Consider the following 17,468-nt stretch of genomic DNA (forward strand, 5'->3'; position numbering starts at 1 on the left):
TCCACAAATACATGCTATTAGATTTTCTGGGTTTCAGTCTCCAATACTTTGGCTTGGCACCTTTCACAGCACTAAATTTACAAACCAAACAGTGACCTTCAGAACTGCTACTTTCATGTATATACTTATTCATACTCACGCTGGCACTGCCTCTGCCTCATTAAGGAACTGCTGACACCTCTTATGAGCCAAACATATCTTATTCAAACCAATTCTACTTGCAGAGATGTTGTTTGTTAGGGAGGATGCATGCATTAAAATTTGATTTCTGTTTCTTCTGAGTTCAGCTGTTCCTGCTGTTTATATCTACCTAAGGTAACAACTAGCCAGTAGGAAAATTAATATCTTGTTACAAATAGAAGATGGAGACTTCAGGTAGGTGATCAAGCAGCAGGAGCACATGAACTCTGAAGAAACAAAGACACAATTTTGATACAAAAGTCCTTGGCAATCGACAAAGATGAGAGAAGGGGGAAAAAAAGAGACAGTCCAAACAGTTTACTGTGTTTTTTCAAAGTTCCTTATTAAGCATCATCAAGTAAATGAACATTCGCAAAAGGACATGTAATTATTTGGATATTAATTTGAAGAAGTGACAATAAGTGATTACTATTGTGTGACATTACGTATGACAGTGATTTTTTTGAGCTGTCATTCAAACTAGGTTAAACAGCAAGTTAGAGCCAGATAAATGTTTCATTAAGAACAGGTACGGCCGTTACATAACAAAATGAACCAATTGGAAAACAGTTCTTCTCTATGCTTCATATCCAACTGAACTTTTTGAAAATTGGATTTCACTGCTGCAAGAGGACCACAAAATGTTACATAGCCTATTTAAATAAATATACTTGTATCTTTGCAAACAGGATACAATATGGCAAACAGATGCACAGAAAAAAAAGGTAGGAGGAAGAAGAAATTTTTCCTTTTCTAGAGTACTAAGTAACTGGCTACCAAGCATCTCCTTCAACCCAAACCACCTTCACTCCAGCTTTCAAAACAAAATGATGGTGGCAATAGACTAATTTTCTAAATCAAAGTGTGGCTGATTTCTTTAAATATCAGCAATTAATCTTCTCTCCCATGTAGTATGAAAAAAATACAAACAAATAACAAAACGATGGATGCAAACATCACAGCTGCTTTCTCCCCAGGAAAAGCAAACACAGAGAAATGGATGTTGCCGTGAAGTATATGTGAAGTCATGTTGAGAGATGGGAAGGGGTATAAAAATTATATCAAGTATTTTAAGTGATATCCGTTTGTAGCGCACTGGAATGCTTATTTAAGGCTATATTAGCATTCATCACAACCCACCACAGAAACACAAACTTCTCTCAAGTCCCAAAACAGCCCCAGCAGAGCGGAGAGGAGCATTACTCCTCCTGCCAACTGCATACTGCACTTACTTCGGGTGTGTGGAAAATGTCAGTGAAATACTAGTTTTAACAGACTTTCGCCTTCTCTCGCTGAGTGTGTAGGGCTCCCCACTTCTCCTCCCGCGGGGGAGGGGGGGGGGGGAGAAAAAAAAAAGAAAAATAGAAAACGCTTTCTTTCGCGGATAGGGGGGAGGAGAGGAGAGGAACGTGATGACTGTAATAGCAATACTGGCGTGACGTTTTGGTGGTCGCCTCACCGGGGCTGCTCCGCTGTCCATCCGCAGCGGACAGACAGGCGAGGCGCGACCAGCTCGGGGTGCGGTGGGGTGGGGGGGCAAACTTAAACAAAAAAACCCACCAACAACAATAACCACCACCACTACCGTGCGCTGCCTGCCGAGCGCCCAGAGGGCTGCCCGCGAGGTGACCGCGGCGGGGGCACGGCAGGGCCGGGCAGGGCAGGCCGGGGGGGCGGCGGGGCGGGGAGCCCGACCCGACCCGGCCACCGGGGCCTTCCCTGACTGGATTCACACAACATGGCCCCTCGCAACAACCCCGTCAACTTTTCCTGCCCGCCCCTTCCCCCCCCCCCCCCCCGCTGCCCCGCTCACCTCTCATCAGGGAACAAAAACTGCAGGCGAGTAGGCTGCGCAGGACGGCCCCCATCTTCCCTCGCTCCCCTCTCACCGGCGGCGGCGGCGGGGAGGCGGCGGCGGCGGAGCAGGGGGAGGAGAGGAGCAGCCCCGCCGCTGCCAGTTCATACTTTCGGGCAGGCGGCGGGGAGGAGGAGGAGGAGAAGGAGGAGGAGGAGAAGGTGGAAAAGGAGAGGAGCAGAGAAGGGCAACCGCGCAAATCGCCCTTCGCCGCCGCCTAGCAGGCCGCCTCCCCCGCCGCGCCGCCACGGCAGCGGCCGCTTCCCTCCACGCCGGCCCGGCCCGGCCCGGCCCGGCCCGGCCGCCGCCGCCTCACTGCCAACGCCGCCGCCGCCGCTCCCCCATGCAGCCCCGCCGCTCGCCCCGGCCCGGCCCGGCCCCGCCCCCGCCCGCCGCGCACAGGCGCAGGGATACCGGCCTCCCCCACGCCGCCCAACGGCCGCCCCACGGCCGCCCCGCCCCCGCTCGCGCGCCTCCCCCGGCGCTGCCCCCGGCCGCCGCTGCGCAGTCCCCCCGCACTATTTCCTTTCCCTCCGCCGCTGCTTTTTGCCTTTTTCTTCTTTTTTTTTTTTTTTTTTTTGGGGGGGGGCGGGGGGGAGGAAGGTGCGATACGGCGCTCGGAACAACATCAGCCCTGGGAGGGACGGGACTACTTTCAGGCGCGGAGCGGCGGCAGGACAAAGGGTCCCTCCGCGGCCCTGCGGCTCCTCCTCCGCCTCCAGGTGAAGGCGGGCATCGCCGGGCTGGCCGGCCCAGAGCCCCGGCCGCGTCCTCCGAGGTCGGGCCGCGGGCCCGCTGCGGCGCCTGCCGGGTGAGGTTGTGGAGCCGGGCCTGCGCGCTGCCCCTGGGCAGCGAGCCGGGCCGGGCCGGGCCGGGCCGTACCTGGCCGCTCCCCCGGCCCAAATGGCGACGCAGCCCCCGCGGCGGCGCTGTCGGCCTGCGCGGTGCCCGGCCGCGTCCCTGAGCTTCCCGCCGGCCTGCTCGTGCTCGGCTTCGGGAGGCAGGGGCACCCGGCACCGGGCCGAGCCGCTTCATAGTACAGTAGCAGGCGGAGAAAGGGAAGAAGAAGGAAAAAAAAAAAGACCAAGCGCTCCTGGCGAAATGCAGTTACAATGCATGCCCCCTTGTGTGGGGACTGATAACCTTGATCTGGCCCAGGGCAGCGCTGAGATGCATTCCTTTATCAATAGGACCTTGCTGCTTGATTGATGTCGTGGCATGTGATTTATTTCGCGGCACTTTTAGGGGGATTCTGGTTTCCCCCCCCCTCCCCTTACTAAACTAAATGGCACAAACTACTACTCTGAGCAGTAGTTAGAAACAGCAAATGAATGCCAAAGAGTAGCTAATGTGCCGTGCTTAGGCATAACTTGCTCTTTTCACAAGCTATATCCGCTTAAACAGCCTTTTTCCTGGAAAAAAAGTTTGTGATCTTCTAACATGCCCTTGCTTTAAAACGCTTCCCTCCTTACCTAGTCTGTTCTTTTTTCCTAAGCACTACAAAATCCAACTTTCTTGTGTTTTCTCCAGTTTACAAACTCTACATGAGGACTTCTACAGGGACTGTTGATGTACGTGCCACTTTCTCTCTCACAGAATACGAGAGCTGTTCACTAGCGGAAAGCTATGAAGCAGAACAACTTGAAGCAAAATTTGAAATCCTTACATTCGAAAGCCTGTATTATTTTAGAGTTATTAGAAACTTATGGAAACATTTAACTTTTAATTTCATATCTGTTGAACATACTTTTTCATAGCTTTTCTTATGATTACAGTAGGAGATAACATCTGGGTCACATTAAAGGTCTGGGCACTGCAGATTGACTCTAGCATCAGGCTGTAGCTCCTGGAGTCGTGATAATACCAGACTCTGAACTTTTACTGGAAAAGAATAACAGTTAAAACCATCTACAAAAAGAAATACATTTCCAGCCTTCAAGGTTGCAAAAAAGATCTTGAAACTGTAAACAATGCAACTCAAGAGCAATACCTGCCTGAGGCCAGGTCTGCCTTACAAAATGTTGTCCTTGACTCTGCTGGGTGAAGTATCCTCCTGCGTTACGACAATGTCAGCTGGGAGCATGAGCAAACTCCAACGAGAGCTGCATAGATGGTTGAGGGTAAAGGCTTCCCACACAAAAATGTACCCAGACAGTAGATAACCCTCATCTTACCCTTGTCACAACTAGATGTTGCAGAAACAGGCAGAGGGAGTACAGTGTTCTGCTTGCTCTGTTTAATTGGAATCAGATAAAAAAAGAGGGTTGGGTGATTTTTTTTAGCTTACGCTATACAGTCATAACGTTCCTCATGCAACATATTTCTCTACATGCTATTCCCACTAGCATCTTATCTATTTTTGCTGGAAGCACTCTGGTGTCTTGACTATCTCCCTTGGGAGCCTGATTCCCCGCCTGTTTGCTGTCACTGCTAAAGACATCTTCCCTGCTGTCCAAGCTGACTGGTTTTATTTTTAGTGTTCATATGCTCCCACCCCTCCCATATATGCATTTCACCATTTTGCTGTAATTCAAGCCCTTTCCTTTCCTGATAGTCATTTAATGATAGTCCATTCTTCTAAGTTATTTAATGATTTTTGGCTTCCCCTACCTCAGCCTATCCCCTATTTCCCACAGCCTTTGTAGGGTCAAATCCTTCTACCTCTACTCAAGTGTAGGTAGCCTTTTTTGAACCCGTTTTCCCATCTATATTTAGGATTCAAGATCAAGCCGATATACTACAGTTTGTCAGCTTTACTTGTAATTCATTCATAGAATAAACTCCATTGCAGAGGTTTTTACAAAGTAAAATAGGAGGCAAGATTACCTGCTTCAGAAAGGCCCCTGACAGATAAGATTTCTCAAATATTTATTATGTTCCATTATTTGAGCTTGAAATCAGAATAAAGCAAGTGGGAGTGGAGAGGGATTGTCTGTTTTATTTTAGAAAGAGTCTCCTCTTGTTGATTACTATTATTTTTGTTTCTCTTAAAAACAGAAATCACCATTTGCCTGTTCAAATTCAGTCAGAGGCTTCAACAGCTAGGAAATCTGCACAGGTGTCCTTTACCTCAAGACTTAGCTACTAAAGCCTTTGAATCACCATCTAAGTAATCTGCTACACAGGCATACCCTTACCTCCAGCCTCAGAGAGTGATTCAATGATACAAGAGCTTTTGCAGGGGTGTTTTATACTCAGATTAGTTCCTTGGCCAGGTTCCTAGTGCAGCCTGACAAGCAGTTGTGTCAGCACACAGGACAGCAAGGAGTAGCAGATGGAGCTCCTTCAACCAGCAGCGACTGCCCAAGTCACCACATCTTTGAGCTATGCCCCGAGTTCCAGTGAAGGCAATGGGACTTTGTAGGACCAGGACTGAAGTCCCTAATGAGCAAAAGCTGTTGGTAGAAGATGGCTACTCAGCAAACGAATTTGGGCTGACCACATCACAGAAACCACTATCATAATTAGCTCCCTCACTGAATGTCTCGATGAGAATTAATGGGCCATGGCATGGTGAAATCCTGGTTCCCCTGAAGTCCATGGCAAAACTCTCACCAACTTCAAAAGGGCCAAGATTTCATACTGAAACTCAAGCTCAAGTCCTCTCTTGCCCCCAGTAGGAAAGTCTGGAGCACTATATTTTAGGGAATGGGACATGGCACAGTGATGACTTCACCAGTGATTTCTGCGTTACAACCGTTTAGCAGATAAATGGGAGACCCTAACTTCCAGCATCATTACCATGCCACTTTGCCTAGGTCGTACAGTTGCAATTTATAAACAAAAATCCTTCATCCAACACTTCCCCCAAAGGAGGTCAGCTCTAAGTAACTTAAGCATCATTTAATGCTAAAGGTGCTTGACAAGGATTATCCTGCTCCAAGAGTGCAATGGGCTCACCAGTGTCCTCCCTTTAAGGAACAGATTATCAGTTTATTTACTCCTTATTGAAGTTCAATCATAAGCAGAGGCATTTTGTCCCCCACTTTTACTGTCATACTATATGAAACATACTTTTTCAACAGGAGATAGGCAGCTTACCAACATGTTTCCTTGGCCTAATAGTCATTGCTGTATTCCAGAAGTTTTCTCCAGGCCCTGAGACCTCATTTGTCTTTGCAGTTATTTGCAGGGGTTCTCCAGAGCCTGTCAGTGCACAGCAAACACTATCACTCCCACTACTTCTGTGGTAATTTTCCCGTCAAATATCCTATGAAGTCCCCTTGTACCACATATAGTTGCCTCCTCTCCTTGTTCTTCATTACTATCTTATTTTTCCCCTGTGTAAGTATAATATCCATTCTTTTTTTCTCATCTTCTCTACCAGAAGATGTTGCCTGGTGCTCAGGGTGAGAACTGTGCATTTCTTAAAATGGCTAAAAAATTCCTTACAACAAAAACTTCACAGAGGAGAAGCTGCTTGAGCCTAGCAGACTGTACAGGCAAGCTATTCCAACAGGAGTCCGGTGATATCCCCAAAGGGAAATGGGAAATAGATGACCTCAAAGGCTTGAGCATTTTCTTTACACCTTTGGGGGAATTTTTGGACTGATGCTGATGGTGAATCCAAGGCCAGGCCATTTACCTTCTACTTCTTTTCTCCTCTTCCATCTCCTAGTGAGTTGAAAACAGCACTGCCTCTTAGCTGTAGCATTTTCAGTGTGAACTGTGCAGGATTCTGATTTTAATTTGGCACTGCCCACCAGACCACAGGGCAAACCCAATACTTGCCTTATGAATATTTAGCCATGGCTACATTTCAAAGCTGAATTATAAAAATGTCATTTGAGAAAGTTACAGTTCCAAAATTTGTAAAGTACTTTAATGCTGGGCTGATGCAGCTAAAATATCCTTTTAAAAGAGATCGCATTTCAGGCTGACAGGAACCAAAACACTTTTTTGTTTTAGTTTGCTAAAATTTTCAAAAATGAGCAGCATCTGGGCTCTATTAACCATAACGTGCGTGCATTTTAAGCAACAACAATTTAAAAATACTTCCTTTTCATAACCTTTTCATGGAGTTCAGCATTTTGCAATGCACTTCCATAATATTTACCAGTTCTGATTTGCACTCTAGCCTTTGAAGCTTAAAAATTAGTTACTGGTGAAGCATCGTGTATCTCTTCACACTATTTTAGTCACGGGGACTATTGACTAGAATTTATGCCTTTGGTGCAGAAAGGTAAGTCCCTGTGTCACAGTAATTAACAATCACATAGCATCTTTCATACAGCACTCTTCAAACTTTATATAACATACATATTGCAATACATGGGAAAGAGCTCATTTGCAACTTGAAATGGCCACTTCTGGGCTAATGTGCAATACTATAGCAGTGCCTGGGGAGCATTGCATTTTAGACAGGATCATCCCTCTCCAGAAAACTCTGGGGAGAAGATACAAAATTAAGCCTGCAATTCAGCCAAGACACTAAGCATCTCAAGAAAATCGCTATGGATCATCAAGTGTGATAAGTCTTCGGGGCCTTGTTTTTCTTACCTGTTAGATAAGTTCTCACAATATGCTAGAAAAGCATGATAAGTTATTAGTGCACTTCTTTTTCAGAGGAGAGAAGAGTGCCCTCTAATGGTTAACCTTTAGGCTTAATAGTCAAGAAGCCTTCCTCTGCTTAAGGGACTGGTAAAATAAGGTCACAAAAATGCAAGATGTTGGACCAGTTCATATTTCAAGGAAAACCAAAATCTTTTTTAACACTTTTAATTTCTTCATAGATAGCAAATTAAAAGTAAGAATGGAGATACGTTCTTAGTAAGGTTTTCGTTATATTAACATTGCCAGGGATTTGCCAGTGAAAATTTGACATCTTTGACTATTCAGAACTATTTACCTGTACTCTGTTCTATAGGTTTTATGTTTTACGGTGGGAAGCATGTCTCAAGCCCTGGAAGAGCAACATATAGGACGCATATATGTCCCCAGTTTAATTCAGAATCATAAAAATGCTTAAAATAAGATACCGCTTCAAGTTTACTCCTGCAGGAACAAACTCTGAGGAGAAAATCCCTACTTTTTGGTTTTTGAGCTTTTTAAAATCTTAAAACCAACTGCTCAAAATACTGATATTAGAAGTTTTAATCAGTCCTGCCTACTTTTCAGTGGGGTGTAACTAATGAAATCCCAAGATAATCGACAGTGGCAGATTCTACAGTCTACCCTTTTTTACAAAAAGGCTTTGGCTTTGCCTATAATTTTACTATAGTTCATTGATTTCTGATTTATTGGAACCATTCCGAGCTGTGCTTTGGTGCCACAGCGCTTGGAGGGGAAACGCAGTGCCATATTTTCTGCTCTGCCCTGCTACCAGCTGGCAGCAGCACTAGTGCCCGATGTACTGTAACCACCTGTGCCTCCACAAAAGATGTTGAGATGCAGGCACAGGGCAGCAAAAAGCCCCATGCAAATTCACCCTTGGCACTGGCTAAAATATCGCCCATTGACTTCATTGCCTCTAGTAGCAGGAGTGAGTGTAGGCCCTCAGGCTTGCCCTGGCTGTATGTATAATGGTTTCCACGGCTTATGTCCTCTGACTCATTCTTTGTGTGCTGAGAGGGTGGGAGAGGCTGTTATCCATGGCTGAAGTCTCGTTTGCTGTTTTTCCATCTCTGTTAGTTCTTTGAATAATTTCCTTACAGTGTGGACTTTGATAGAGTCTTCAAGTGCAGCTGGCAATTAAATGTAGGTAGGTGACAAAGGCAAACACATAGAAAGATGTCCCCCTGAATATATTTCTTACAATAGTTATGCCTGCTGTAAAGATATTATTAAAGAGCCATCATATTAAGTTTAGTAATAAACAGATTCTGTTTTCTCCTCCCAAGAAAAGAAGTGATTAGAAGGAGGGTATCCAATGGTTTTCTCTTCCTTCCTTCTTCCCCCACCTTCCCAACCAAACCCACAAAGATAGTACTTGGTCACATGCATCTTTGCGTAAAAGCCAGTGAGTTGTGTCTGAATAGCCATGTCTTCTAAAGCCCCTTCCAATGCCTTTTTCGGTGTCAGGGCTTTGCAGTTAATGCAACTTTTACTAATTTTTTCCTTACTACAGTTGTGAAAACGCTAATACCTTTAGAATGATCTGAAAAGAGCTTATGCAGAACAAAATCCCCATTTAATCTTAGCATATTAAGAGATCTTTTCTATGAACAATACATATAAAATGCTAATTTCACCAAACACTTTTTTTAATAAGTAAAGCTTCAAGAGGAGAAAGAAATGCCAGTTCAGAGTCCTATATTCATTTGTGGTTTAGGAATCTTGGCACTTTAACTGGAGGAATTATTAATGAAGATACGTGCTTGCTATGGTACATTGTGGCAGTAGTCAGTCGTGAATGCTGTATATCAAAAGGCATCCTGGTTGCAATGTTAGAAGAAAACACACTGGGAGCCGAAGACCCAAACCACTTAAGGACAGGAGGAAAAAAAGTTCAAAGAGCATTCATATATACCAATTTTTCAGTTGTTGCTCCTGCTTTCTCTACTGCCCCTCGTTCTGCACTAACTACAGCTTTATTTACAATATGGCAGGGTTTGGGCAGTTGGTGCTTGCTCTTCCTTTACATATTTGGTTTACTCCCCTGAGTGATTGCAGTGTACAAGTAGAATTGCTATTGGTCTCATTCTGTGCCCCAGTAGCTCCCTCAGTTTCCACGTGGAAAGTTTATAGTATTCAGTTATGCATCTGTCAGTCCTTTTTATTGATTTGTCCATTAGAAATGTGCCATGATTTATACTTAAGTGAATACAAAACATTTGAGACTCACACCTACAGTGTAGCTGCAGCCTTTGTCATGGCTCTTTGAGACAAAGAAAGAACAAAGTCTGCTTTTTCTGAGGTATTATTTTTAATTTCAGTAGATTTAGAAGGACCTTTTCAGGAGCAAAAAGCATTCAGTATTGTGCAGTGCTGGCTCCTTGGCATATGCATCACCCATTAATTATTTGGTTACACGGACACCATTTCATCAGATATAAAGTTTAGAACATTACAATCTAAGTTTAAAATACTGTTTGGTTTTAAACAGGTTCGATTTTTTTGCTCAAAACAAAAGCAAAACAAAACTCCAGAAATTTAAGGGAAAATTCCCCTTTTCACTCCCTGCGTAAAACCTTCAGTCTTGAGCAACATTGGGTAGAGAATAGGAGGGCTGCACAGAAAAGCAAGGTAGAAGATAGGTACTGAGTTGTCACAAATGATGATAGTAAGGTAAAATTTGGAGTTAAGCTGAGTTAAAGGTTTAAACAAAATTTGTTACATTTTAGGTCAAAAGCCACATAAGAAGTACACAAAATCATTCCTGGAGAGACCTATCTTATTTTAGCTGGTCCATAATGAGACCCACAATGTAAGGGGTTTCTAATTGGGGTATACTCAACATTCAATCAAGTGAAAATTAACTAAAGGGAAAAAAAATCATGTTCAGTAACAAAGTTGTAAACTTTACCCTAAAACCAAAACTCAGCTTTTCAATTCACCTTTCAGGTTCCTTCTATAATCTCAGCTGGGCCGTAGCATCAGCACACAGCTGAACAGATACAAGAAGCATCTCACTTGGAGAGAGTTAACACTGATGCGTGGTAACTTGCTGTTGTTCAGGGTTATGGCCCCCAGCTGCTGTATTGATCCCCTTTAATTCAATCTGCAGCACTGCCCAGGATAACCTTCATCTCTGCTCCAAATTCATGGTGTTTACAAAGCTGGGAGGTACTCCAGACATGAGGGGGTGAGCTGGGATTGCGTGTGGGCTACACGCGGTTCAGTGGTGGCTCTTTGGCTATTGTGCAGATCGAGTTCCTGGAAATAATCACTTTAGCTAGCAATTAATGGGGTCACCATTGACTGGCCTGCTGTTACCAGTGATACCCATTTTTGGCAGCTGCAAGGAACTAAAACATCAAAGCACCTGAGATGGAGTCTCCAACACATGTCTGGAGAAGCTTGCACCCTTTGCTAGATGAAACACATGGACAGACTTCAGTGGTCAGGCCTGTCACTTCTCAAAATGTGCCATCCTTTACAGCATTCATTCGAATGAGGTGTGCTGTTGTTTTATGTATTTGTCTGTTAGGAAAGCCACATGTGTATTTTGTTAAGTTTAGTAGCAAGCAGCATTAGCGTGAGCTGTTCTCACTTGCCTAAAACTATACCTCACAAACAAATTATTTTTGGCCTTTCTGAAACAGTGTGCTCAGTAAGGGCAACATATAGCATGTGCCAAATCTGGATTATTTCCAGAAATAGTGCCTCAGTTATCACATGATGGAAAAACATTTGAACTCCTTATTTCATGCCCCGAAACAAAACAAGGATAACATTGTCATGGTTAAATAATCAGGAGCAGCTGGGAAAATTGTCCTCAGCTTCTTTCATAAATTTTACCTCTGGGCTGAGAAGTCATGTCATTCTCTAAGGCAATCGTTTTTGAAAGTTACGAGCCACTAAATAGGAGGTCTTGATTTATAGCTATAAACTACGCACATGAGGACCTCTCACTGACGTATATGGGAGCTGCATGCACAAAGCCAGCAGCACATGGCCACTGAAATAAAAGCATCATCTCATTCATAAGTTACTTGGGCTACACAAGAGAGTTTCCGTAGAGTCAGTAGAAGTTGGATTTAGGGATAGGGGAAAAAAGGCTCCTTCCTATAAGCAAACAGGAAAGCTTACTCAGAAACTCCGCTAAACAGCAGGCAAATTTCTGCCAGGTTCAAAGGCGCACAAAGCCATACTGACAATCCTAGTGTTTTTAAGAAGGACCTTTGTGGTCTCCATGAGGACTACAAAGGAGCAAATGTTTCAAAACATGCCTGTGGTTTAGCTTTACCTATAACAGCTTGAAATTGTTCTGGATGTTAATTGCTAGTTAAATTTCTTTGAGGAAAATTATATATAGAGTACACAGATTATCTGATAACTGTTCCAAAGTGTTTCTTCTGTTGTCAGTATGATGGAATTTTCAATATTTTTTTAAAACAAAAAGTAGAGTGATGAGAACATATTCCCAGACACTGAATATCCAAACTTCTTTGCCACTGAAGACAATGATTTTTTTTTTTATAGGTAGGAAGGCAAGAACAAACAGAGTAGAAGAGTTAATGCATAGCCCTCAGATGGTTTTTCATGAAGTGAGCCAAAATAATATACAGAAAACAGTGATCTAGCATAGTTATACTGAAACTGAAAAATACATTCATTCATTGTTTATAAGCTCTCAAGCAAGCATAAAGAGGAAAAGGAATGGCAGTTCTATGGTTTGCACTTCAATTCGTCAAGAACTGCACAGGCTTGGGAGAAAAAGCAAGTCTAAAACGTGAGATTAAGAGTGAGAGTAGGCTTCCTAAAGATGAAGAGAAACTTTAAATTTACCCCAATAGTGCAGGAGACCTATCCATCAGGAGGCTGGTAAAGCAGCTGTGAGTAGCATATACACTCCTCAAGACTTTTGAATGATGAGGGGTTGCTGTCATCCCATAACTATCTATGAACGGGGAGATACAGAGGTATATTACCTACACGAGAGAAGGAGTAATGCTGCGAAGCGCCTAGCAGTGTAGCCATGGCCCTTTCAGGAGTTTGACAGAGCACAAAGTCTAGCTCCTGTCCATGAAGGGGCGCCATGTGGTAAATGCTGAATGTCGTAACAGCACTATAAACTCCATGCTTTTAGCAGCAAAGCATGGGATGGAGAGTAAAATCCAAAATCTAACGGTGTCATCAGATTCAAATCCACTCACATGGTTTTGTAAGAGGAAGAAAAAGATTCAGTTTTGAAACTGTCTTCCTGTGTACTTCTTTTCTTTTCTTTTTTCTTTTTTTTTGGCTGGTTCATTGGTTGGTAATTTACTTGGCAAGAATTCTGAGTATAAGGATTTCCTGGTCCTACAACAGTTCCAATAAACTGAAGCGCTAGTTGAAGAAAACATGCCATAGCAAGTTTGCTGTCCTTTCAGGCAGGGGCTATGTGCTCTTCCCTCACCCATCTCAAATAGAACTTCAATTTAGGGTTTTTTTATTTATGTTTGTTCACATTGGTCATCATAAAATGCAGGCTTTCTATTTGCCTTAGTGTATAGCACCACAAAATAGTTTTGTTCATGACAGTCTGTATAACTTAGTGTTTTACACATCTGTTGTTTGCTCAGCATAATAAAACAACAACATGAAATAAGCAGCTACAGCATTTATTACACTCTTCAAGTGATTAAAATCAATCAGTTTTTGGCCTTGTGCCATAACACAACCGGTAAGGTTTAGAAAGAGCCACCTCAAGTGCACAGGCTACCATCATACCACAATGGCTGATGATCAAGTTACGTGATTTCGGTTTTATTTCTAGGTCATTAAAAAGACACTTTTATTTACTTTTAGAGTGAGAAGGTTATGCCTTATTTTCTCCTTACTACAAACAGATCTGTTCAGTTCTTGAACTATCCGCAGAAGTTTGTTGCTGCTTGCTCACTTCACATCGGGGGTGTGGGGCACATTTAAGACCAGAGGAGCAAGCAATGGAAAAACAGAAGAGTGCACAGAAATTTTTCATTTTTTCAGTGATGCTGAAAAACTTGGTGGATTTTTTCCAGTTAATCCATTTCACTTCTTTATTCTTTCATATTGCAAGGGCACTATCCAGACAAATAAATAAGCTCCAAAGTGCATACAGCTAGTATTATAGTTTAAAGAGTGGTTATAGGAAATCTCTTCCTCCTGCTTTGTTAACTGACAATGCCAATATGTGACTAATAATACAACCTGATTTAATGTTATTAAAATACAAAAGATAACATGTTTAACGTTTTGCTTTCTTCTGTAGTGGTTCACTACCACTATGTGATATAGTAAGCAGTTTTAAATATATGCATATATAATCCTGCACCAAGAATAGGACAGCTTTGTTATAAAACATTTTCACAATGAAATAGCTGTTGATTGGAAAGTTAAAAACCGAGCTAGCTAAAATATGTTTAAATTGACATCCTCAGACTACTCAATTCTATTAAATAAACTGTTGTTGCCCTCTGGTGTTCAAACACAGCTTCTAAGTTCCCCAGCAGAATGACCCAGACGAATCACCTAACTCCCCATTTGCTCTTAATCCAACAAACGGATAGCAAAAATCAGGTAAGTGTTTCAGTACACCCGCCTAGTATCTGCTTTGCTTTGCTCCAGCATAGAAAAGGATTAATGTAAGAACATTTAAAATCATTTCTTTCACTCAAAAATTGTGGAAAGGCCAAGCAGCTCAGCTTCCTCACCAAATCAGTCGTGGCACACGTGCAGCTGTCTGCTATACTCCTGCCATTCACAGTGCTGGGTATGTTTGCTGTGCAGGCTGGAGGGCAATGTTTCTAATTACATTAGCCAAATACATGCTGAATACTGTGAACGATCCTGTGAAATGTCTGCCAGCCTTCTCTTCAATGTATTTCTACTGTGCTGTCTCGTATCGATCAATACTGTCTCTCCCTCCAACAAATGTCTCTCCCTCCTCTTGCACCTCTTCTGGGAAACCTGCATGCTTGATTGCCTCTCTGAAATGCCTGTACACCAATGCATGCAGTATAGGGAATAAGCAGGAAGAGTTAGAGATCTGTGTGCGGTCGCAGGGCCATGATCTCATTGCGGTTACAGAGACATGGTGGGATAGCTCACATGACTGGAATGCTGTCATGGATGGCTACGTGCTTTTTAGGAAAGACAGGCCAGGAAGGCGAGGTGGTGGAGTTGCTCTTTATGTGAGGGAGCAACTAGAATGTATGGAGCTCTGCCTAAGGGTAGAGGAAGAGCAAGTTGAGAGCCTATGGGTAAGGATTAAAGGGCATGGCTGACATGGTGGTGGGGGTTTACTTCAGGCCACCTGATCAGGAAGAAGTCGTCAATGAGGCCTTCTACAGACAACTGGAAGTAGCCTCACGCTCACAGGCCCTGGTTCTCGTGGGAGACTTCAACCACCCTGACATCTGCTGGGAAGACAGCACAGCTAGGCACAAACAGTCAAGGAGGTTCCTGCAGAGCATTGATGATAATTTCTTGACCCAGGTGGTGGAGGAGCCAACAAGGAGAGGTGCAATGCTAGACCTTGTACTAACGAACAAAGAAGGTCTGGTTGGAGATGAGAAGGCTAGGGGCAGTCCTGGCTGCAGTGACCATGAGATGGTGGAGTTCAGGATCCTGAGGAAGGAAAGAAGCAGGACAATAGGTAACAGGATTGCAACCCTGGACTTCAGGAGAGCTGACTTTGGCCTCTTCAGGGACCTACTTAGGGGAATCTCCTGGGGTAGGGCCCTCGAAGGAAGAGGGGTCCAAGAAAGCTGGTTAGTATTCAAGCGTCACTTCCTCCAGGCTCAGGATCAGTGCATCCCTCTGAGTAAGAAGTCGAGCAAAGCGGGCAGGAGACCTGCATGGATGAGCAAGGAACTCCTGGCAAAACTCCAGCAGAAGAAGGAAGCGTACAGAATGTGGAAAAGGGGACAGGCCACTTGGGAGGAATACAGGGACGTTGTCAGAGCGTGCAGGGATGCGACAAGGAAAGCTAAGGCCCAGCTGGAATTAAATCTGGCAAGGGATGTCAAGGACAACAAGAAGGCCTTCTTCAAATACATCACTAGCAAAAGGAAGACTAGGGAAAATGTCAGCCCGCTGCTGAATGGGTAACAAAGCATATAGAGAAGGCAGAGTTAGTGAATGCTGCTTTTGCTTCCAGTCTTTACTGTTAAGACCAGCCCTGGGGAATTCCAGACCCTGGGGACAAGAGAGAAAGTCTGGAGAAAGGAAGACTCTCCCTTGGTGGAGGAGGATCAGGTTAGAGATCTTTTGTCCAAACTTGACATCCATAAATCCATGGGCCCCGATGGGATGCACCCACGAGTGCTGAGGGAGCTGGCGGATGTTATTGCTAGGCCACTCTCCATCATCTTGGAAAGGTCCTGGAGAACAGGAGAGGTGCCTGAGGACTGGAAGAAAGCCAATGTCACCCCAGTCTTCAGAAAGGGTAAGAAGGAGGAGCCAGGAAACTACAGGCCTGTCAGCCTCCCCTCCAGCCCTGGAAAGGTGATGGAACAGCTCATCCTGGAGGTCATCACTAAGCATGTGGAGGGCAAGAAGGTGATCAGGAGTAGTCAGCATGGACTCACCAAAGGGAAATCATGCTGGACCTATCTGAGAGCCTCCTGTGATGGAATGACTGGCTGGGTAGATGAGGGGAGAGCAGTGGATGTTGTCTCCCTGGACTTCAGCAAGGCTTTGGACACTGTCTCTCATCACATCTTCATAGGTAAGCTCAGGAAGTGTGGGCTAGATGAGTGGACAGTGAGATGGATTGAGAGCTGGCTGGATGGCAGAGCTCAGAGGGTTGTGGTGAATGGCGCAGAGTCTAGTTGGAGGCCTGGAGCTAGCGGTGTCCCCCAGGGGTCAGTCCTGGGTCCAGTCTTGTTCAATGTATTCATCAGTGACCTGGAGGAAGGGACAGAGTGCACCCTCAGCAAGTTTGCTGATGATACTAAACTGGGGGGAGTGGCTGACACACCAGAAGACTGTGCTGCCTTTCAGAGGGGCCTGGACAGGCTGGAGAGGTGGGCGGAGAGGAACCTCCTGAAGTTCAGCAAAGGCAAGTGCAGGGTCCTAGGGAGGAATAACTCCAGGTGCACCAGGACAGGCTGGGGGTTGACCTGCTGGAAAGTAGCTCTGCAGAGAAGGACCTGGGGGTCCTGGTGGACAACAAGTTGAGCAAGAGGCAGCAATGTGGTCTTGTGGCCAAGAAGGCCAATGGTATCCTGGGGTGCATGAGGAAGAGTGTTGGCAGCAGGTGGAGGGAGGTGATCCTGCCCCTCTCCTCAGCCCTGGGGAGGCCTCACCTGGAGCACTGTGTCCAGTTCTGGGCTCCCCAGTACAAGAGAGACATGGCACTACTGGAGAGAGTCCAGCGGAGGGCTACAAAGACGATGAGGGGACTGGAGCATCTCTCCTCTGAAGAAAGGCTGCGAGAGCTGGGCCTGTTCAGCCTGGAGAACAGAAGACTGAGAGGGGAGCTCATCAATGCGTACAAGTATCTGAAGGGAAGTTGTCAAGAGGATAGGGCCAGACTCTTCTCCGTGGTGCCCAGCAACAGGACAAGAGGCAATGGGCAGAAACTGAACCACAGGAAGTTCCATCTGAACCTGAGGACAAACTTCTTTCCTGTGAGGGTGACAGAGCACTGGAACGGGTTGCCCAGAGAGGTTGTGGAGTCTCCTTCGCTGGAGATATTCAAAACCCACCTGGACGCGATCCTGGGAAATACGCTCTAGAGGGCCCTGCTGGAGCAGGGGGGTTGGACTAGATGATCTCCAGAGGTCCCTTCCAACCTTGGCCATTCTGTGATTCTGTGAAATCTGTTACTACAGTAGAAATACATGCTAAGGATTCAGGGGTTGTT

The 17,468-nt window shown here is 44.9% G+C and overlaps 1 protein-coding gene across 4 annotated transcripts in view; it reads right to left on the reverse strand.

The window, feature by feature from the left end:
* Positions 1-2,294, reverse strand: part of LRP6 (LDL receptor related protein 6) — a 121,795-nt gene extending 119,501 nt beyond the window's left edge. For all 4 annotated transcript variants that reach the window (XM_068952989.1, XM_068953016.1, XM_068952998.1 and 1 more), the window contains exon 1: positions 1,994-2,294. In XM_068952989.1, the coding sequence (XP_068809090.1) occupies positions 1,994-2,048 (55 nt within the window). In that variant the 5' untranslated portion in view covers positions 2,049-2,294. The remainder of the gene's footprint in view (positions 1-1,993) is intronic.
* Positions 2,295-17,468: the final 15,174 nt, after the last annotated feature.

Source organism: Struthio camelus, chromosome 1 (assembly GCF_040807025.1).
Source record: "Struthio camelus isolate bStrCam1 chromosome 1, bStrCam1.hap1, whole genome shotgun sequence".
Classification (NCBI taxonomy): domain Eukaryota; kingdom Metazoa; phylum Chordata; class Aves; order Struthioniformes; family Struthionidae; genus Struthio; species Struthio camelus.